The sequence below is a fragment of the Myotis myotis genome, unplaced genomic scaffold, assembly GCF_014108235.1.
Source record: "Myotis myotis isolate mMyoMyo1 unplaced genomic scaffold, mMyoMyo1.p scaffold_m19_p_6, whole genome shotgun sequence".
NCBI lineage: Eukaryota > Metazoa > Chordata > Mammalia > Chiroptera > Vespertilionidae > Myotis > Myotis myotis.
This window is the reverse complement of record NW_023416368.1, coordinates 64,695,975-64,719,298: the sequence shown is the minus strand read 5'-3', so window position 1 is coordinate 64,719,298 and position 23,324 is coordinate 64,695,975. Positions and strand designations below refer to the sequence as shown.

General features: G+C 37.8%; 3 protein-coding genes across 3 annotated transcripts in view; 2 read left to right on the top strand and 1 right to left on the bottom strand.

Annotated features, from left to right (window-relative positions):
* The window catches only part of RXFP1 (relaxin family peptide receptor 1), a 58,097-nt gene extending 53,621 nt beyond the window's left edge, over positions 1-4,476 (top strand). The window contains exons 16-18 of the mRNA XM_036314017.1: positions 745-1,155; positions 1,856-2,074; positions 4,040-4,476. Of these exons, the coding sequence (XP_036169910.1) occupies positions 745-1,155; positions 1,856-2,074; positions 4,040-4,338 (929 nt within the window). The 3' untranslated portion in view covers positions 4,339-4,476. The remainder of the gene's footprint in view (positions 1-744; positions 1,156-1,855; positions 2,075-4,039) is intronic.
* A 3,235-nt stretch (positions 4,477-7,711) lies between these two features.
* Positions 7,712-11,420, bottom strand: CUNH4orf46 (chromosome unknown C4orf46 homolog). The gene is made up of 2 exons (XM_036312451.1): positions 11,025-11,420; positions 7,712-9,352 (listed from the first exon to the last, which is right to left on the bottom strand). Exons 1-2 carry the CDS (start codon positions 11,202-11,204, stop codon positions 9,197-9,199), a joined length of 336 nt encoding a protein of 111 aa, XP_036168344.1. The 5' UTR covers positions 11,205-11,420; the 3' UTR covers positions 7,712-9,196.
* A 219-nt stretch (positions 11,421-11,639) lies between these two features.
* The window catches only part of ETFDH (electron transfer flavoprotein dehydrogenase), a 37,675-nt gene continuing 25,990 nt past the window's right edge, over positions 11,640-23,324 (top strand). The window contains exons 1-3 of the mRNA XM_036312448.1: positions 11,640-11,857; positions 21,766-21,906; positions 22,523-22,752. Coding sequence (XP_036168341.1) covers positions 11,812-11,857; positions 21,766-21,906; positions 22,523-22,752 — 417 coding nt within the window. The 5' untranslated portion in view covers positions 11,640-11,811. The remainder of the gene's footprint in view (positions 11,858-21,765; positions 21,907-22,522; positions 22,753-23,324) is intronic.

Genomic DNA, 23,324 nt, shown 5'->3' with positions numbered 1-23,324 from the left:
ACTAAGTAGGGCATTACATTGACAGCTAATTTAGGGAATGGGAGGACATAAAATGAGACAGAGAAATGTAAAAAAAAAAAAAAAGGAACTGAGAATCAGAGAGAACAGGCCTGCTTAGGCCAGCTCTGAGTAAATAATGTAAGTCCCCTGAAATTATACTGACTGCAAAGCACGTCAGAATTATTCGTATTCTAAATTATGGGCTTCAAAATTCAGAGTCACTCCTCCATCTCAGCAACTTCTGGATTATTCTCTCTGAGATTTTGGATGATGTCTTTAGCTTGTTAAACTGGGAGAATTTCAGTGGAAGAGGTGAACCAAGTAATAACATCCCCATCTTGGTCCCTAATCCAATGCTCAATATAATTGCATTTTATTCATTTATTCAACACTTTTGGGTGATGGAGCTAGAATGAAAAACATAACAGACAAGATCACTGCTCTCACAGATTTAATGTTCAAGAAGAACAAAGAAATGATTACATTTTAGTTGTAAAGGATGTTATAAACATGGTTATCAAGAGAGTTGAAGAGGTTCTTACCCATAAATGAATTGTTAGAATAGAAATTAGCTGCCCCAAGATGGAAGAAACTTGGCTAGTTTGTTTTTGTGGGTTTTTTTGCTAAAATATTAGATATATTATGTATATATATTATTACATATACTCAAATATTAATACTTATTGATAAGTCTTTTATATCTATTTATTTCTCTAAATTTGTGACATTTACTGATCCCTATAGGTGCTGACTGCCTAATGGGAATATACTTATTTGTGATTGGAGCCTTCGACCTAAAGTTTCGTGGGGAATACAATAAGCATGCACAGCTGTGGATAGAGAGTTTTCATTGTCAGCTTGTGGGATCTTTGGCCATTCTCTCTACGGAAGTATCAGTATTACTTTTAACATTTCTGACAGTGGAAAAATACATCTGTATTGTGTATCCCTTTCAATTTTTAAGGCCTAGAAAATGCAGAACAATTACAATGTTGATTCTCATTTGGATTATTGGGGTTATAGTGGCTTTCGTTCCATTGAGCAATAAGGAATTTTTCAAAAATTACTATGGCAACAATGGAGTATGTTTCCCTCTTCATTCAGAAGACACCGAAAGTATTGGAGCCCGTATTTATTCCGTGACAATTTTTCTTGGTAAGAAAATCTATATTATGAGCCTTTTCATACAAATGTTACAATAAATCACAACATGAACCTCGTTATACCTTCTAATGTTTACAAAATTTTTATATGAGATCTTCTAACCAGTTTTTCTCATTGACATTGGGGGTGAATTCTATCAGAATACCCTAAAGGGATTTTTAAAAATTTCCTTTAATCATATAAATTCCATCATGATGCACCTTAATAAAAGACAAGACACTAAACACTTATATGTTATGCATTCACCCTAATAATACTAAGCAAAATATATTTTAACTCTTTGCCTTTATACTATAAACAAATTCAAAGTAGCCAGACAAGTTTTTGGCTTGAGTACACATACAAGTGTTTTCTCTGGTAATTTTTTTCAAAATATAATAATATAATTGAATTATTATAAAAATAATACTAGAAAGATTAGTTTAATAGGCCCAATATATTCATTGAATCACTATCATCTCATTTTAATATGCCATTTCAAAATTAAACATTTTATCATTCCTCATTACTTCAAAAATACTTCAAGGTCTTAAAAATTCATGATTTCTATATACCCTAGCAATTATGAAGAACAAAAAAAAAAAGTATTGGTCCTTGTTTCTTAATAATAGCTAAGAGTAGGTTTTGTTTGTTTCTTTTGTTTTGAAAGAGTATTTATATACATTAACAATAACCTTCGTGTTCTAAATAGGTATTAACTTGGTGGCATTTATCATCGTAGTTTTTTCCTACGGAAGCATGTTTTACAGAGTTCATCAAAGTGCCATAACAGCAACTGAAATACGGAATCAAGTTAAAAAAGAGATGACCCTTGCCAAACGGTTTTTCTTTATTGTATTTACTGATGCATTGTGCTGGATACCCATTTTTGTACTGAAATTTCTTTCACTGCTTCAAGTAGAAATACCAGGTACTACTTTTTTCTTCTTTATGTAAAAACAAAAATAATGTATCTGTTTCTGCAATGTACTTCTAGGAAAGAAAATTAAGATCCTTAACACTAACTCATTTCAAGAAATATAAGTCAGTTACATGAACTTCAGGTTCTCTTCACAAATAAAATGTTCACTGGGAGGAAGCCGTTCAGTTATTTCCATAAATACCTAAAACCACAATTACTATTGGGACAAAGGAACAATGACTCAAATAAATTATACTCAATGTAGTGAAATTTTGGTAATCCCATGCTTAAGATGACCAGAAGGGAATATAGATGAAAACAATGATCAAAGAATTATTTATTTCAGAAGGTAAGATATTTTTCTTCCCTGAGTACATAGCAATTCAAAGAATGTTACCCCAGAGTATGAGAGGTGACAGAAGAAAACACTCTTGATATTTAAAAATAATGTGTATCATACTCATTACGATGGCTATCATTTAAAAAAAACAAGTATTGGTAAGGATGTGGAGAAAGTTGCACTCTTATTCTTTGCTGATAGGAATGTAAAATGGCACCACTGCTATAGAAACCAGGGTGATGGTTTCTCAAGAAATTAAGCATACAATTACCATATTTCCCAGCAATTCCACTAATGGGTATATACCCAAAAGAGTTGAAAGCAGTGACTCAGACATTCATACACCCATGTTCATAGCAACAGCATTCACAATCACCAGGGTCCATCAATGAATAAATGGATGAACAAGATGTGTTACATACAGAAAATGCAATGTTATTCAGATTAAAAAAGAAGGAAATTATGATACATGCTACAACATGGATGGACCTTGAAAACACCATGCTAAGTGAAGTAAGCCAATCACAAAAGGACAAATATATGATTCCACATCTAGGAGGTAACTAGAGTAGTCAAATTCATAGAGACAGAAAGGTTGTAAATGGTACTGTTAAGGTTTGGGAGGAGAAGGGGATGTGGAGTTATTAATTGGTACGAAGTTTCATCTTGGCAAGATAAAGGCATTTTGGAGATGCATGGTGGTTATGGTGCACAATAATGTGAAATGTACTTATACACTTAAAAAGGATTAAAATTGTAAATTTTATGTTATGTGTATTTTACAATTTTAGAAATGTGCAAAATCCTGTTAACTGTATGCATAGTGCAGTATGTATTCACATTGTTAAAAATTTATAAACATACATTTTTAATTTTGTTTTATCCCATGGTTTGTGGTAATAGTATCTGACATTTTATAAGCAACAAAGAAGAAAGACAGCACTAATTAAATTCTAATAAAAATTTGAGCATTTGGTAGACGCATACATAATATAGTGATTTTCTAAGATAAGGTTAGTCAAAGATGTTTTTACTGAAATGGCTAGTGAAAAGTCTAAAAATGCATACCTATCTTTAAGAACCAAATAGTTGAAATGAAATTTATTAAATATAAGTATGTGTTCTGAGCAATATTATATCTAATAATAATTAAAATATTTCAAAAGGTCTGATTTAATACTAAACAATAGTTTTTTGTCTCTCTCTGACTTTCCCTCTCTCTTCCACTCTCTCTAAAAAATCAATGGAAAAATATTATTTTAAAAAAAAGAATTTAAAATAATCTTTATGTGAGTAGTGCTAAAAAGCCTGAATCAGAATATTAAATGGAATCATATTTTAATAATATATAGTCATTTGATGGGAAATATTTCTACCTTATAGAATAGTTTTTGATGTATTCAAGAAAAGCTATTTAGCAATGAACCCTGGTTTTTTGTAGCACAAACACTCCCCTCAAACACTGGCACCCTGGAAAGATACCCTGGAAACACATATAGACTTGGTATTTAATTATATGACATCCTAATGGAAAAATAAACACTTGAAAGAGGCCGAGGTACAAAGAAGGGAAAGGGGTTTCTATAACTTGCAAACATCCATAAATACTAAACTATGTCATTTTTCTCTTCCAGGCACCATAACCTCTTGGGTAGTGATTTTTATTCTGCCTATCAACAGTGCTTTGAACCCAATTCTCTATACTCTGACTACAAGACCATTCAAAGAAACGATCCATCAGTATTGGAATAACTACAGACAAAGATCTACTGGCAGCAAAAGAAGCCGGAAAAGATGTACTCCATCACTCATGTGGACAGAAATGTGGCCGCTGCAGGAGATGCCACCTAGATTAATGAAGCCAGCTCTTCTCACAGACTCCTACGAATTGTCACTAATTTCTAAATCAACTAGACTCAATTCCTATTCATAACTGACTCTGACCCCCATTGGGATGCTTCAAAATGGATTTATTAGTATAGAATGAATGCCACAAAATTAATAATTTACATGAGTGGCTAAGATAAATTAGGGAAATAAATTATTTTGATAATATGTATATATTAACATATTTTGCATAGGAAATTTAAGAAAAATCTACTTCAGAAAGATTCATTCTTTTTTAAAAATGTCTTTATTGACTTTTTTTTTGAGAGAGAGAGGTAGAAAGAGGGATAGAGAGATAGAAACATCAATTAGAGAGGAACATAATCAATTGGCTGCTTCTTGTACAGCCCCACTGGGGATCAAACCCACAATCCGGGCATGTGCCCTGACTTGGAATCGAACTGATGGGTTGACGCTCAACCACTGAACCACACCAGTCAGGCCATTCATTCTTTTTGCATTTCTTGAGTACCCACTATATGCATGGCACTGCAGTAAATTCTTGGAAGTAGACAGTATAGAACCTTCTCAATGTTCAATGTTAAATTTTGTTTACAACCAAATATACATAGTTCATCTGCAGCTCCTATGTTAAGGTAGAGCTTTATCTGTCATGCATATCATGGACACTTTCAAATAAGGGTTTAATACTCAGTATAATAGCATCAGAGAAAATGTCTGATTGTTTGCAAAATACTCTGTTTTAAGAATTCATCTTAACTCTCTTCAAGTCTTCATACACTTTAGAGCCAATATGATGTATTTATTACTATGGGGAAAAAATGTTCTGATATTAACTCAAAACAGCACTTCTCTGCCCAAATGTCTTTTTGCTTTGAGAATCATCATGTGATTGGAAAAGGAGAGTAAAAGTATTGCTAAGGAATGAATCAGAAAAACTAGGATGAGGCTAGACATATAGATCAGTGAAATAGAATTTGAGTGTCCAAAAATAAAACCCTCACATTTACAATTGATTTTCAACAAAAATGCCAAAATAATCAAATAAAGAAAAAAAAGTCCTTTCAACACATGATGCAGAGACAATTCACGGCAAAAGAATGAAGTTGGACCCCTTCCTTACACCATATACAAAAATTAACTCAACATGAATCAAAAATCAAAATGTAAGACATAAAACTCTTATAGGAGAAAACATTTGGGTAAATCTTCAAGACCTTTGACTTGGTAACTGATTCTCAGATGACAATAAAAGCATAGCAACAAAAGGAAAAAATAAATTGGATTTCATGTAAATTTAAAACTTTTGTATATCAAAGGACATTCTTAAAAAAGTGAAGACAACCTATGCAATGAAAGAAAATACTTAGAAATCATATATCTGAGAGGGGGTGGTTAACATACAAAATAAAGAACTCCTACACTAAACAAAAAAGTCAGCAGCTCAATCAAAAAATGGGCCAAGGATCTGAACAGACATTTCTCCAAAGAAGGTATACTCATGGCCAATAAGCACATGAAAAGATGCTCAGCATCACTAACATTAGGAAAATGCAAATCAAAACCACAATAAGCTAACACATCACACCTACTACCAGGGCTATAATTTTAAAAAATAACATATTGGCAAGGATATGAAGATTGAAACTCCTTCCACATTGCTGGTTGGAATGTAAAATGGTGCAGCTGCCATAGAAAACAGGTCAGTGGTTCCTCAAAAGCTTATCATACAATTACCATATGCTCCAGCAATTTGTCCTAAGTATGAACCAAAGAGTTGAAATCAGGACTCAGATACTTGCATGCAAGTGCTCTTTGCAGCATTACAAACAGTAGTCAATATATGGAAGCAACCCAAGTGCCTATCAACTGATGAACAGATAAACAAAATGTAGTTTATACATGTGATGGAATATTATTCAGCCATAAAAAGGAATTAAGTTCTGACACATGCTACATGATGAATGTGAAATAAGCCAGCCAATACGGACAAATACTGTTTGATTCCACTTGCATGAAATATTTGAATAAGCAGTCATAGAGACAAAGATGAGAGTTTACTGGGGGTGGGAGGGTTGGGAGGGTGATGCTTAAGAAGTGGAGAATATCTTTTTGGGGCAAAGGAAAAAGTTCTAAAATTGATTATGGTAATGGATAAATAACTGCGATTATACTAAAAGCCACTGAATTATATACTTTAGATTGGTGAATTTTATGGAGACATGAATTATATCTCAATAAAGCAGTTAAAAGGAAAAGAAAGAAGAGCTAGAATGTACATTCAGGAACTTAACTTCAGGAAGGAAAAATCTAAGTACTTGTTTTGCTCTAAAGACAAAATAGTTGTCATCAAGAGATGGATTCACCTTTTGTTTGCACGGCCAACCAGATCTTAAGATACTACTTTTTTGCTAGTTAATTCTTCTGGTCTCTGAGCTATAGGAATCTTATGCTTTCAGAATTTAAAACCTTTAAAAAGGAATAAAATGTTTTCAAGTAATTTTAACTACAACAAAAGTGTTTGAAACATGAAAATACTGGACTCAAAAACATATTTGTTGAGTATATAATTGTATAGGTTTATTTTGAAAATAAATTACCTGAAAATTAATTCTATTAAAAATATGGATTGCTTTGAGTCCTTTCTGTTCTCACTTAAAATGGTTCCAGTATTTCTGCATGAAGAATGTGGTATACTTTCAATAAAAATCAAATAGGAAGCTATAATTCTGCTTATAATATTAAATTAACTACTTAGATTGTAATTTTTTAAAAAGCTTACAAAAGCACAAATACATTTAAATTATTTGTTCGGATTATTTATTAAATTTTACTTTTTTAAACACCTCTTGATAATTTCTTTAATTTTTATTGATTTGTTGTTCCACTTACTTATGCATTCATTGGTTTATGCTTGTATGTACCCTGACTGGGATCAAACCTGTAACCTTGACATATCAGAAGGACGGTCTAACCAACTGAGCTATTTGGCCAGGACTAAAGTATTATTACTATTATTGAATAATGGAATGGAAAATTATTTTTCTTAAAAAGAGTATCTAGAAAAGAAAAAGCAGTAATCATGAAGACATAATAGATAAAATGTATTCCTATGAAAATTATGATTGTGAGTCTTAGAAATTCTGTTAGTATTAAGCATCTTTGAATTGCTGTGAGTTATAAAAATATACATCTGAAACTACCTGTTAACATCTCAAATGTTTTTCTGGAAGCCATTTGGTTTCCTGTCTGTTTAATTCACTCACTCTTCCATCCTTCCACCTCTCCAAATAGAGAAACTTCTATACATACACAGATCTGAAGAAAATACAGCCAAATGTTACCATTTATTAAATCTGTATGGTGGAAATGCATTGGTGTCCATTAGATCATTCACCTTTCCTGTTATGTTTGAAAATATTTCAATAAAAAATTTTAGAGTAATGAACCCAAGGAAATGAAAATTTTAACAAATTTATTTTTGTACATTTTAATTTCAATTTTCATGATATTTAAAAAATATTTTCTAATATCAAAATAAGCATCTCTATGGTACAGGTATATATCATGTGTTATCTTTAACTTTAAAAAAATTAATCAAGTACTATGACTTAATATGCTAAACAAAACTATTTGCCCATCCATTTGTCCCCTTTCATAGCCCCATTGTGGAGTTTTAGAATACAGTTTTATACACATCTCCATAACTACAAAGAATAAAATGCTATATCAAAGATGTCCAGAATTACATAGTACAGAATTAGTGGGCTTAATCATTAACATATGACACAAACCACCAGAGAGAGAGAGAGAGAGAGAGAGAGAGAGAGAGAGAAAGGAAAGCAACATAAGCTATAGGACAAGTAAAATAAAACATTGTCAATAAAGTCAAATAATATGAAAATAATCACATCATTTAAATTTGATGCATTAAAAACAATAACTTCTTTAAAATTACATTTAGAATTAAGAATTATTACTTACAAAGCTCCAAAAGTAATAGTTAGTACAGAGCCATAATTGTGATAAGGCACTTTAAAGAGAACAATCAAAGACCTAACAACATGGAATGCAAGAAATATTATCTGTGGAAGCAGTTAATCTTAGAAATAAATATGGGGGAAAATATGCATTCTTTCTATACATGCTTTCATTTTCTGAAGTAAAAGCTGTTTTAAAAAGCATCCTAGAGGGCAAAAAATATTTAGCATATATTTTAAAAAGCTGTCATCAGTAGAAGTTCAAATCTCCATTAAAAAAAAAAAGTTTTCCTTCAAGTCAATGAGGTTGACTCTTTTATGTGACACTGTCCTAGGTGCTGGGGATTGGTCTAGAGAAGTTAGCCTAATGGAGCTGGATCTAACATTACTAACCAAAGTTACCTTCTTTGGTAACTTTAAACTCTGCCATTCTTGCCATCTTCTTGCAAATCAAATAAAATAATGTTCTACCTCGTTTGCTCCTAGTAACACTGTGGTATTTTTGTCTACTGATGAAATTAACTTTCATAGAAGGTTCTATGAAAGTTTAGTCAGAAGATTAAGCAAATACTAGCCGGCATCAAAAATAACATCAGGCCCTAAGCGGTTTGGCTCAGTGGATAGAGCGTGGGCCTGAGGACTGAAGGGTCCCAGGTTCGATTCCGGTCAAGGGCATGTACCTTGGTTGCAGGCACATCCCCAGTAGGGGGTGTGCAGGAGGCAGCTGATGGATGTTTCTCTCTCATCGATGTTTCTAACTCTCTATCCCTCTTTCTTCCTCTATGTAAAAATGTCAATAAAATATATTTTAAAAAAATAACATCAGTATTCTGCTTTCAGAAAAGTGAAGAGAACCAAGAAAAATTCCATTTTTAGGGTACAGAACTACTGGGGATTCTCCTAAACATATGATACATGTGAAAATATCATAAATGAGGACGTATGAGTTATTCCACAGCTAAATCAGTTGTCAGGCTTCAGAGAATTGTAGCCTTCCTTCAAGAGGTCCCGCCATGTTTTCAGGAAACGTGCATTTTCTGTACATTTCAAGGCAAGCTCTTCCACTTGAGCTGATACTGCAGATGTGGCTTCAAGCAGTTTGGTCAATGAAAATGCTGCCTGAAATTATATTTTTTAAAAACGTCAAATAATAGAAATTTATTCTTTAAATTTTCATTTCATCTTATAGTCTAAAAATAGCTTAAAACCAATGCCTAAATTATTTCCTTTAAAAGTAAAAAATCTGCAAACTAAAAGCAGACACTCTGAGCTAACAAAATCAACACAATCAAAATACATGCAGAAAATATCCAACTCTTGGTGGAAAACTCACTTCTTAAATATTTTCTTCATATAAACAACACAGACATAAAATAACACTGTTCCTAGATAACACATCTGCACTCCTTTGTACATATTCACTTGAAACCAGTCTTGCTCAGCAAAAACAGAACCTGTGTCAGCATTTTGTTAAAAAACAACAACACAGCCCTAACCGGTTTGGCCCAGTGGATAGAGCATCAGCCTGCGGACTCAAGGGTCCCGGGTTCGATTCCGGTCAAGGGCATGTACCTTGGTTGCGGGCACATACCCAGTGGGGAGTGTGCAGGAGGCAGCTGATCCATGTTTTTCTCTCATCGATGTTTCTAACTCTCTATCCCTCTCCCTTCCTCTCTGTAAAAAATCAATAAAATATATTAAACACACACACACACACACAAATACTTGAGCCATGATATAATCCAGTTCATTCCCCAGTTTCCAATGTGCACAGGCGGGTCTATTCCACAAACTTCTCCCAGGAAGACTACACCTCATTCACTAAATACTTCATTCTACCTGACTCACACAGGAGTCCTTAAATACGGAAACGGTGCCCCCCTCCGATGATGTCTTATGTGTTACGGTTTCAGGTGTGTGTGTGGGGGTGGGGGGTGGGGATGTCGGGTGTGTGTGTGTTTGTGGGGGGCATGTCAGGGGTGTGTGTGGGGGATGTCAGGGGTGTGTGGGGGGATGTCAGGGGTGTGTGTGGGGGGATGTCAGGGGTGTGTGTGGGGGGATGTCAGGGGTGTGTGTGGGGGGATGTCAGGGGTGTGTGTGGGGGGGATGTCAGGGGTGTGTGTGGGGGGGTTCAGGGGTGTGTGGGGGGGTGTGTGTGTGTGGGTGTGTGTGTGCTCGCTCGCTCGCACAGGGGCATTAGTTTCTGGAAATTCGAGATTCAACAGAAACCAACCAAAGATCCCTCCCTGTGATTCCCAGAGCCGTTAAATGAAACAATCTGGGCTACGGGGCGGGGACTAACCCCTCCAAACTGGGTCCAGCGCAAAGCCAGCCTGAGAAAGACAACAGCCTTGTCAGCTGGCTCTGGGCAGGTGGCCAACCAGAACAGCGGGCTCTCAGGTCCCGCGGAGCGAGAAGTCACAGCCTGACCCACACACAGCACGGGGGGAGGATGAGTAGGGTTGGGGGCGGGGGGGTAATGGAAAAGGAGGGGGGATGGGAAAGGAGGGGGGCGGGGCAGACGGAGCCAGCACAGTCCTGGCAGCGGAGCGCGTGGTTTCGGGTTTCAGGGATGATGGGAACCAGAAGCGAGGCAGAAAGACGGAGGGATGGGGATGGGGGGGCGGGGGGGGGGGGCATCGCCCTAATTCCCCCACGCTAAATCTGAAGGCGGATTCCGTCCTTCTGCACGTTAGGACTCCCAGCCCCTCGCTCCCGGACCCCGCTGCGATCTGTGTGCCAACAGGCGCGGGCTGGGGACGCGGTCGGGGCACCTGTCCCCGCCACTCACGTCTCCGATCTGCAGCTCCACTTCCTCCAGCCGGTCCACCGTTGGGCTCCTGCTCGGAACTGGCCAGTCCAAACTCACTGGGATTCCGGGGGAAGATGTGGAAGAGGAATCAGAAGACGAGGGAGAGAAGGAAGGTGGCGGGGGCTGCGAAGAAACCCGCGCCTCCTCGGGGTCTGCCATGGAGAAGTGCTGGGACGGCCGAATCGAAACTTATCGGAACCGACACCAACCGTCTTTCAACTGCTCGCGCCCTAAGGCCAGAGGCCCCGCCTCCTCTCCCCCGAAATCCCGCCCCGTCTCCTGTGGGCGTCCGCCCAATACCGAAAACGGCATTTTTTCAGGACAGCCTATCAGATATCAGTGGATTCACCGTGGGCAGCTCGCTGCTCCGGCGCAAAGCTCCTTACAGGCTTACCAGGCTCTTCAGCAGAAGACTACAACTCCCAGGATGCCGTGCGCGTTGCTTCGCCTCTCACTGCCTTTGGCTGCGTGCGCGGTGCACCATGGGGCTTCGGAGATGGTCGGGGACAGACTCAATCCACCACCAGAGGCCGCGGGACACGACCCGGAAGCCTCGGCTGGCCATTGCGTCACGCGTGGCGCCGGCGCAGAAAGAGAAAGGGGCGGGAACGCCGTGAAGCCTGAGAGGTGGGCTGAGCAGAGAGGCAGGTTTCAGCCGAGCGGTTGGTGCCTCCCGGCAGGTAATGGCGCCCCCCGAGGCCTAGAGGTCCAGCGCCCGCGGCGAGCCACTGGCAGTCCTTCCGCTGGTGTCCGACGAAGAGTCCCGATGACAGTGAACATGTTGGTGCCACTAGCCAAGCTGTCCTGCCCGGGTGAGAGGGCATTTCGGGAGGGGAATTAGCGGGGAAAGGTCGAGTAGTTTAGGGAGAAAGGGTCACAGGTGGGGGCTGTCGACACCTGTCTCCTCCCGCTTCTCCTCCGGTCGCTTTCTGAAGCCAACCTACGACAAAGGTCACGCCGCCTGCACCTGGCGGTGGACCCCGGGATCCTCCGTGCTTGGCCGTCCGCAGCCGGAGAAGGGACAACTAGGGGAAAGGTCGTGGGTCGGGGAAACGTCTGCACACGGGCCCCCGGTGGACGCCCGGACCGAATCGTCCCGGATTCTGGCTCGGACCCTTACCCCGAGGCTCAGGTGTTATCTGTGGCACCACTGGAAATGGGTAGAAGAATATTTGCACAGGTTTTCTCCTGGGTCTCGACCTGAGTTGCGTCTTTGCCGCCAACCTCACATATGAATGTTAATCGTGATGGTTAACATTCATATGTGCCGCCTAAGTCACCAAATTATTTCGAGCGCCAGGAGTTTTTCTGCATTATGTAAAATTAACTCGAGGGGCTCATCGTGTTGTGGGCGTCCCTAGCACCCCCACGATGACTCGTGAAAATACCACATTGCCTCTCCTGTCACTTAAAAAAAAAAAAAAAAGGTAGAATGATGCACTGCGATGGTGTTTTGTTTTGTTTTACTTAACAAAACAAAAAATTCCAAAAAAAAGTTCACTTACAGGATCTTGAATTCTCTCACATCTGGCTTAATATTTTTCTAATCTGATTTAAGTTAATTTTCGGATGTGGAATAAACAAGTATACCTATTGCAACTTCAAGGATGTTCTTATTATGTAAATTTCATTAACGTGGGATTCTGTCAAAGTTGGCCATTATATATTAAATAAGTAAAATTTTGTTTCAAGTTCATTTTACGCATGCAGGTATTACTACACTTAATGTGTAGATATGTTGTGGGGTTTTTTGTTCTTGTTTTTAATATCAAAGTAGTCAGATGCTGCTATCTGCCCTACTGCCTAATTTAGTTGAAGTTAGAAGTCATTCTTGGGCCAAGTGCTAACATAATTCCACCAAATTTACCATTTCCATTTTCCTTGGATGCTTAAGTCATTGCCATTTCCACAGCCTAGTGTTAGTACTACTGGGCTAACATTTAAATGTTTTAGAGACAAGCACATTTAGAGACAAGCACAAATGCACTGTCAGTGTGACTTTGATAGGGTGATGTTATGAGTTCAATGGACTTTTGAGCTCACTTCTCCACCAAAATTAAGCCAAGGTGCCTAAGTGTACACTTTAAAGTGAAATATCAGATTTGTTTTCAGAAAAGGAGTAAAGGTCATGATTTTTTTTAACCCTCCAGAGGATATCAGACTCCCCAGTTCCAAATATTCTCAAGAAAATCACTAGCTGTATGAGCAACAGAATTACAGTTTTGTCTAATACCAAATCATCAGTTTTCAGGAGCAGATGAAAACTTTTCAACTTTAAGCTACGGTAATGCGACACTAAACTAAAACTTAAAATATTGCTATGTCTTTTAATAAAAATGTAAATAATAAAGATTCTTAAATGCTCTTTTGAATGATGCTATTACTATATTTGAACTCTGGGACTGAGTTCTATAGTATCTTTATTTGTCTTAAGTACTTTTTTAGATTTAGGATATGTGAAGGATTATTTAAGGTTTAAAAAATTATTCCCAATAAAACATTTTTAGTATGCATTTGCAATAGAGAAATTTAGTTTACTTACCAACTTAAGAGTGATTATCAAAAACAGACATTTAGTGGAGTTTTTTTTAATATATTTTTATTGATTTCAGAGAGGAAGGGAGAGGGCAAGACAGATAGAAACATCAATGATGAGAGAGAATCATTGATTGGTTGCCTTCTGCACTCACCTAACTGCACTGCCCTGACCAGGAATCCAACCCAGTAACCTCTTGGTTCATAGGTCAGTGCTCAACCACTGGGCCACACTGGCTTGGTGAGACTTTTAGTGTTTAAAAGACTTTAGAAGTGTCACTCCAAATCTCTTTTCCTTCTGCATTCATCTGCCCTACTACCTAATTTAGTTGGAATAAACAAGGTAGTATTATGATTAAGATTAATCATAATCTTTAATTATTGTCTGATGCCAGGTTTTTACTTCTGTCAAAAAAATCATTTTATTGGAGAGCCCTGTCTGGGTGGCTAAGTTAGTTGGAGTGTTGTCCAGTGCACCAAAAAGTTGCAGGTTCAATCACCCCTTTGGGGCAAGTAAGTGAGTCAACCAATTGATCTCTCTTTCTCTCTCTCTCTCTCTCTCTCTTTCTCTCAAATCAATAAACATAGCCTCAGGTGAGGATTTTAAAAAATCATTTTATTGCAAGGAGTAAAACATAAAATGTATGAATTCTGCAATTGGATTTAAAGACTAGAAATAATTATCCTATGCCAGGTTGTCATCTCTCCCTTAATTAGAAAAATAAATAAAACAACTTGTTTCACACAGCTCAGGTTCTCTCACTTCAGATATCATTCCAAACCCACTGGAGTCTCAGAACTAGACAGATGATGGAAGGATTGAGACTCAGCTTGGCTGGGATCATCTTAATTTCTTTTTATCTAATGTAAATGTGGATTGTAGCTGTCCCAAATATCTCATAAGGTCATGAAGGATGAGATGTGGTATTAAAATGGAAAATTCTCAACTGTTTAGTATGAAACAGTCCATGAAAATGTAAATTTTATTATATACAGGGTGGGACAAAGGTAGGTTTACAATTATGAGTATGTAAAACACAGTTTTTTCTTTTATTATTATTATTTTCCATACGAACAACTGTAAGCCTACTTTTGTCCAACCTTGTATTCCAAATCCATGCAAAAGTCTTGGTTGATCTTTACTCTTTGTTTGTTATAGTCCATACTTAGGAAATTGTTCAGTTGCAGATAGATGTTTCATTTATAAGAGACAAGTTAAAAATTAGAAAAGTCCTCATTATTATTATTGCTCTATAACTCAGGAATTAGTGTTAGGAAATTAAACCAGAGATTTGCGCATTCCTGGGTGGGAGTTGAAATTTTAACTAGGAAGTTTCCTGTCCAGCTAACAAATATATTAGCTACTTGCTTGTATGAGACATATACTAGATCTTATACCATAGTATTTCCAAGTCAAAGATTGATCATAAACTTTAGAGCTTATGTGGTAGGGAAGAGTAAAGTAACTTGCTGAAAATTTCATTGCTATAACTCCTTCACTATCTTGGCATTGGTGTGGTACATTTGTTACAAGTGGTGAACGAATATTGATATATTATTAATAATAGTTTACATTAGTGTTCACTCTTTGTGTTGTATACTCTATGGGTTTTGATATGTGTATGTCATGTATCTGCCGTTAATGACATTATCATACAGAATAGTTTCACTGCCTTCCCCCCAAATTCCCTGAGTTTGACTTATTCATCTCTTCCTCTATCTTTCTGAACCCTGGCAACCACTGATCTTTTTAATATATCTATAGTTTTGTCTTTTCCAGAATGTCATGTTGGTTTCTTTCAATATGCATTTGTTTCATCCACATCTTTTCATGGCTAATAGCTTATTGCATTTTAGTGATAAATAATATTTAATTGTACGGATGCACATCATTCTGTTTATCTGTTCACCCATTAAAGGATATCTTCCAAGTTTTGACAATTATGAATAAAGCTGCTGTAAAAATTCATGTGAGGTTTTCTTTTAAGTCATGGATATTTTCTATCTTTTATTATGATATGAACACTTAACATGAGATGTAACCTCTTGAAAATATTTTAAATGTGTAATATATTATTGTTGGTAGCTCCCTATCATATAAGATGTTCATATCTTTTTTAAAAGATTTTTAATTGATTTTTAGAGAGAGAGAGAGAGAGAGAGAGAAACATCAATGTGAGAATAACATCAGATCAGCTGCCTCCTTGCACGCCCCTTACCGGGGATCAGCCCCCAACCCAGGCTTTGGCCCTGACTCAGGAATCAAATCAGCAACCTTCTGGTTCACGGAAGAACATCCAACCTACTGAGCCACATCAGTCAGGGCTGTTCAGTATCTTTTCATATGCCTATTTTCCATCTGTACATCTGTATTTCTTTGGTGGATTGTCAGATCAGATCTTTGGTCCATTTTTTAATTGCGGTGTTTGGTTTTTTATGAATTCTTTTATATTTTGGATACCAGCTCTTTATCAGCTACATGTTTTGCAGATATTTTCTTTCACTCTATGAATTATCTTTTCATTCCCTCATGTTGGTTTTTTTAATGCTTCTGATTTATAACTCTAATTTGCCTTTACACAGAGAATGACACTAAAAAAAGCACTAACCTGTTTTATAAAACCATGGCTGAATTGTAAATGAGTACTATAATGAAGGAGAGTGTAAAATATTATACCTGTAAATTAGGGTAAGACTGGGGTTTAGCATACAACAAGGAAAAGACAAATACTTAAGGACTATGCTGTCTACTGGTAGCATTCAGACAATTAAGCAAGACATTATGTTTATATCTTTTTTTGTCAAAAAATTTTTTTTAAATTTTTAGTCAAATGACATAATGATTTTTGAGATTTATACATACCTAGAAAAACCTTCCTAAATCCAAGATTCTAAAAAACAAAACAAAACAGTGTTTTCCCCATAATCTTTTGTATGTGACTGTAAATGTTCTTTTTTTAATTACAGTGTTATTGAGATATGTTACATACCACACAGTTCACACTATCTAAAGCAGTGGTTCTCAACCTTCCTAATGCCGCGACCCTTTAATACAGTTGCTCATGTTGTGGTGACCCCCAACCATAAAATTATTTTCGTTGCTACTTCATAACTGTAATTTTGCTACTGTTATGAATCGTAATGTAAATATCTGATATGCAGGATGTATTTTCATTGTTACAAATTGAACATAATTAAAGCACAGTGATTAATCACAAAAACAATATGTAATTATATATGTGTTTTCCGATGGTCTTAGGCGACCCCTGTGAAAGGGCCATTTGACCCCCAAAGGGGTCGCAACCCACAGGTTGAGAACCGCTGATCTAAAGTTTTTAGTATATTCACCAAGTTGTGCCATACCACCGTGTATTAGAACATTTTCATCACCCCAAATAGAAACACCATACCCATTAACAGTCACTCCCCAACCCCTCCAGCGCCAGACCACTAATCTACTTTCTATCTCTATAAATTGGTCTATTCTGAATATTTCATATACATGGAATATTCATAATACATGTGGGTTTTTTGTGGCTGACTTTCATTTAGCATAATGTTTTCAAGGTTCATCCATGTTGTAACACATATCACTACTTAATTTCTTTTCATTGCTGAATGATATTCCATTTATGGATATATTTTTATTTCTCAATTCACTAATGAACATTTGAGTTATTTTCACTTTTTGGCTGTTATGAATAATGCACCTATGAACATCTGTGTACAAGTTTTTTGTGTAGACCTATGTTTTTATCTTAAGTATATACTTAGGAGTGAGTCATATGGAAACTCTATGTTTAACATTTTGAGAGACAGTCAGACTTTTTTCCTAAGTGGCTGTACCATTTAACATTCCCGTAACAGTATATGAAGCTTCCAATTTCTCCACATGCTCATTATCACTTTTTTTATTATTTGCCTTAGATAAAGTGGTAACTTGTTATAGTTTACTAGGGACCCGGTGCACGAAATTCGTGCACTGGGTGGGGGGGGGGAGTGTCCCTCAGCCCAGCCTGCCCCCTCTTACATACTGGGAGCCCTCAGGCGTTGACCCCCATCACCCTCCAATCGCAGGATCGGCCCCTTGCCCAGGCCTGACGCCTCTGACAGAGGTGTCAGGCTTGGACAGGGGATCCCCATCTCCCCCCGATCACTGGCTCTGACCCCCGCCAAGGCCTGAGGCCTCTGGCCCAGGAATCATGCCTGGGCAGGGGACCCCCATCTCCCTCTGATCGCTTGCTCCACCCCCCGCCCAAGCCTGACGCCTCTGACCCAGGCTTCAGGCCTGGGCAAGGGGACCATCATATCCCCCCAATCCCCGGCTCTGCCCCCCACCCAGGCCTGATGCCTCAGCCAGAGGAGTTGACCCTCATCACCCTCCGATCACCAATCACCGGATCGGCCCCTTGACCAGGCCTGAGGCCTCCGGCAGAGGTGTCAGGCCTGGGCAGGGGACCCCCAGCTCCCCGCGGTTGCAGGCTCCGCCCCTGCCCAGGCCTAACGCCTCTGGCCGAGGCATTAGGCCTGGGCAGGGGACCCCCAGCTCCCCGCGATCTCCCGCTCTGCCCCTGCCCAGGCCTAACGCCTCTGGCCGAAGCATTAGGCCTGGGCAAGGGACCCCCAGCTCCCCGCGGTTGCAGGCTCCGCCCTGCCCAGGCCTAACGCCTCTGGCCTAGGCGTCCGGCCCGGGCAGCAGGGACCCACAGCGGCAGCGGGGGGCACCGCGATCGCGGGCTCCGCTTTAGGCCCAGGCAAGGGACCCCTAGCTCCCGGGACTGCCAGCTTTGACTGTGCCCAGCTCCCATCGCTGGCTCCACCCCTACTTCCTGCTATCATTGGCCAGGGCAGAAAAGGCGCCTGATTCTCCGATCATGGCTGGGGGGCAGGGCAAAGGCTCTTAGCTCCCCCCCTGGGTTTCCGATCACTGTCAGTGGCAGGGGGCTTCTTCCTGCTTTCCCTTTCGCCTCCCTGCATTGTGCCTACATATGCAAATTAGCTGCCATCTTTGTTGGCAGTTAACTGCCATCTTAGTTGGCAGTTAATTTGCATATAGCCCTGATTAGCCAATGAAAAGGGTAGCGCCGTACGCCAATTACCATTTTTCTCTTTTATTAGTGTAGATATTTGTATTTCCAGGATGGTTAGTGATGTTGAGCATCTTTTCATGTAATTAACAGCCATTGTATATCTCCTTTGGAGAAATATCTAATTAGATTCTTTGTCTGGTTTTAATTGTTGTTGTTGTTTTGTTAATATTAGAAATTAATTCTTTATATATGCTAGATACAAGTCCCTTATCAGAAATATAATTTGCAAATAGTATTTTCTCCCATTTCATGGGTTATTTTTTTACTTTCTTGATAATATCCTTTGAAACACAAAAGGTTTTCATTTTGATGAAGTACAGCTTATCTATTTTTTCTTTTGTTGCTTTTGTCATTGCTAAGTAACCACTGTTCCAAGGTGACAAAAATATACACCTAGGTGTGGGGGTATTTTTTTTAAATTTATAGTTTTAGTTCTTATATTTAGGTCTTTGATCTTTTCCTAGTTACTTTGTATCATCATAATCTTTATTTTTAAATTAAAAAAAAAATTTTAGATTTACAGAAGAGTTGAAAAGATAGCACAGAGTTCCCATAAAACCTTTGCCTAGATTAACTTCTTACATGACTATAATATAATTATCAAAACTAAGAAATTAACATTGATACAATACTGTTAAACTACATACTTTATTCAGCTTTCGTTTTTTGTTATAGGATCCAATCCAGGTTACCAGATGCTCTTAGTTGTCTAGTTCCTCAGTCTACTTTAGTGTGACAGTTTCTCTGCCTTTTCTAGTCTTTCATGACCTTGACACTTTCGGAATAGACTGGCCTGGCATTTTGTGGAATGTCCTTCAATCTAAGTTTGTCTGGTGATTTCTCATGACTAGACTGAGGTTATAGATTTGGTGGAAGTGTACCACAAATACAGATTACATTAGAGGTTGTTGCCCAGGAATTGAGAAAGTTCCCACCTAATTGCTTCTCTCTTCCTATGAGGTTTGATATGCTAGATTATCTGCTCCAGGTAAGGGAAGAAGGAGATGGAGTTGAAGGTTTAAGGACAACAGAGGCTTAATAACTTTCTTGCAGATAAATGTTTTCATACTTCTGTTTATTTCCATTAAATTCTATTTGCTAACTCAGATTATGTATACATTTTTAAGCTCCGAAAATATTGCCATATATGAGAGCCAATCTAATTTAAAAAGAGGCTGATTATAAAACCCATTTTTGCCAATATTGTTCCAACATAATTATTAATACTAGCCTTTATTACTCTCAAAAGTAGCTAGTTTGGATTATAAATTATATGGTCATCCTATTTATAGGTTAAACTTGACATGAGCTAGATTGAATAAATTGGTTTATTAGCTACTTTAAATATTATAATTTGAAAACATTGCTTTATGAGAAAAAAAGCTAACTGAATTGTTCATCTATGAAAGGGTACAGTCTATTTTAGTTTATGTCACAACTAATAGCTCTATAGCACAGATCAAACTATTCACTGAATGTCTGCAGTTTTTATAGGGTCAGAATATAAACAAGTCTCCAAATATAAGGCATTATGTGTAATCTTGCAGTTTTAGGTCATGAAGGTACCTTAGACCTGTGACCCTTTACTTTTTTGGATGAGGAAACAAATCAAGTAATTTGTTTAAAGTGTTAGGGCTGATTAATAGAAAATTAACCAGAAACCAGCTCTGATCCTCAATCCTAGATTTTTTAAATATATTTTTTCGACAGCCACTTGGCCTGGAGGTCAAATCCCCCCTAGTATTAGCTACAACAATCAAGGCTTAACTACAAGACTGCGCACAAAGACCACTAGGAGGTGCACCAAGAAAGCATAACAAAATGCGGAGACAAAGAAACAGGACAAAATTGTCAATGGAAGATATAGAGTTCAGAACTACACTTTTAAGGTCTCTCAAGAACTGTCTAGAAGCCGCCGATAAACTTAATGAGATCCTCGAGAAATCTAATGAGACCCTCGATGTTGTGATAAAGAACCAACTAGAAATTAAGCATACACCAACTGAAATAAAGAATACTATACAGACTCCCAACAGCAGACCAGAGGAACGCAAGAATCAAGTCAAAGATTTGAAATGCGAAGAAGCAAAAAACACCCAACCGGAAAAGCAAAATGAAAAAAGAATCCGAAAATACGAAGATAGTGTAAGGAGCCTCTGGGACAGCTTCAAGCGTACCAACATCAGAATTATAGGGGTGCCAGAAGATGAGAGAGAGCAAGATATTGAAAACCTATTTGAAGAAATAATGACAGAAAACTTCCCCCACCTGGTGAAAGAAATAGACTTACAGGTCCAGGAAGCGCAGAGAACCCCAAACAAAAGGAATCCAAAGAGGACCACACCAAGACACATCATAATTAAAATGCCAAGAGCAAAAGACAAAGAGAGAATCTTAAAAGCAGCAAGAGAAAGACAGTCAGTTACCTACAAGGGAGTACCCATACGACTGTCAGCTGATTTCTCAACAGAAACTCTGCAGGCCAGAAGGGAGAGGCAAGAAATATTCAAAGTGATGAATACCAAGAACCTACAACCAAGATTACTTTATCCAGCAAAGCTACCATTCAGAATTGAAGGTCAGATAAAGAGCTTCACAGATAAGGAAAAGCTAAAGGAGTTCATCACCACCAAACCAGGATTATATGAAATGCTGAAAGGTATCCTTTAAGAAGAGGAAGAAGAAGAAAAAGGTAAAGATACAAATTATGAACAACAAATACACATCTATCAACAAGTGAATCTAAGAATCAAGTGAATAAATAATCTGATGAACAGAATGAACTGTTGATTATAATAGAATCAGGGGCATAGAAAGGGAATGGACTGACTATTCCTGGGGGGAAAAGGGGTGTGGGAGATGCGGGAAGAGACTGGACAAAAATCGTGCACCTATGGAAGAGGACAGTGGGTGGGGAGTGAGGGCGGAGGGTGGGGCGGGAACTGGGAGGAGTGGAGTTATGGGGGGGAAAAAGAGGAACAAATGTAATAATCTGAACAATAAAGATTTAATTAAAAATATATATATATATATTTTTTTCAGTCTACTGAGAAAAGCTAATTGAAAAAATAATAATGTTTATAATTTTTGTGCAGCATATCAGTGCTTTAATGCCTTAAAAATTAAGAAAAATTATCTACCTCTGTGTGCTACAAGATGGGCTTCAAGTTCCGTTGTACCTCGAATTACTACCCACTATACTATTTATCCCCGGGATAAGGACAAACGATGGGAAGGTAGGTAATAATTTGTGTAAAATTGTTGAGACTTTTTAGATACTTTGTATCATTTTGTAGAGGGAAATATTTTTCATGGCACTGTAAAAATATCTAATAATACATGAAATTTATAAAATCAATTACATATTATTTAGAAAAACAAATATTTGCTAAATTTATAATAATAATTCTCAAAGCCAAAAGTTCATTTATGGAAGCAAAAATAAAACATGCACTGGAACCAGAAGTAAGAGAACACACAATTAATACAGTAAGATCTTTAGTACACTTCTCATGCAAAGGAGAGGGGCAATTTTTGAAAATAATAATGTTTTAGAGCAGCAGTTCTCAACCTTTGGCGGTCCAACGACCCTTTCACAGGGGTCGCCTAAAACCATCCTGCATATCAGATATTTACATTACGATTCATAACAGTAGCAACATTACAGTTATGAAGTAGCAACGAAAATAATTTTATGGTTGGGTCACAATACGAGAAACTGTATTTAAAGGGCCAGAAGGTTGAGAACCACTGTTCTAGAACATAGTGGGTATTTATAAGCCACTATGTGATTTTGGCAGGTTATATTCATCCCAGACTTTTTATGTACTTCTTAAACTTTTTTCCTCACAGGAGTGAGCATGGAGAGGTTTGCAGAAGAAGCAGATGTAGTAATAGTTGGTGCGGGCCCTGCAGGGCTGTCTGCTGCTGTTCGGCTAAAGCAGTTGGCTGCTCAGCAAGAAAAGGACATCCGTGTGTGTCTAGTGGAAAAAGCTGCTCAAATAGGAGCTCATACTCTCTCAGGGGCTTGCCTTGATCCACGTGCTTTCGAAGAACTGTTCCCAGACTGGAAGGAGAAGGGAGTATGAAAAATTGGTTTTAATGAAAAGTCTAATCTTTATTGAATCTTTATTTCCAAATTACTGGCATAATGGAAACCCTTTTTATGTAATTCTGTCTTGTAAAGGATAACTACTGATTTTTTTATTTAAAAGGAGCAAAAATAGATAAAATTATGTCATATATAGTTATAATTTTAAGATATTAACTTACTTTTGTATAATGCCTTTTACATGTTGTATTTTTGTACTGGGTTTATGAGAAGGCATTATCTTGAAATCTTTTAATATTTGTACTGAAAAAAAAAATACAGCATTTTGATTTTGAGGGCATTTCCTAACTTTCTCCATAAGTGTTTATATCATTGTTCTTAATAAAGTGTTACCTACATTTCCTGGACATTGCAATAGCTAAAGCCAAGGAGGATAATCTGATCTAATTTTCTAAAGCAATGAATCATGGTCACCCACATCTAACCCGAAAAGGCACTGGTATGATATGCAGAGAACCAAGTGTTGGTTTTACTGCTCTTATAATTGTATGACTTGGTTAAAATTTTATACTCTATATATTTCAGTTTTTTCTTATGTGAGAT

Coding starts and splice junctions, on each gene's coding strand:
- CUNH4orf46 (XM_036312451.1), bottom strand. CDS start 11,204: ATGGCAGACCCCGAGGAGGCGCGGGTTTCTTCGCAGCCCCCGCCACCT. Junction 9,353..11,024: donor TGGAGCTGCAGATCGGAGAC/GTGAGTGGCGGG, acceptor ATATAATTTCAG/GCAGCATTTTCATTGACCAA.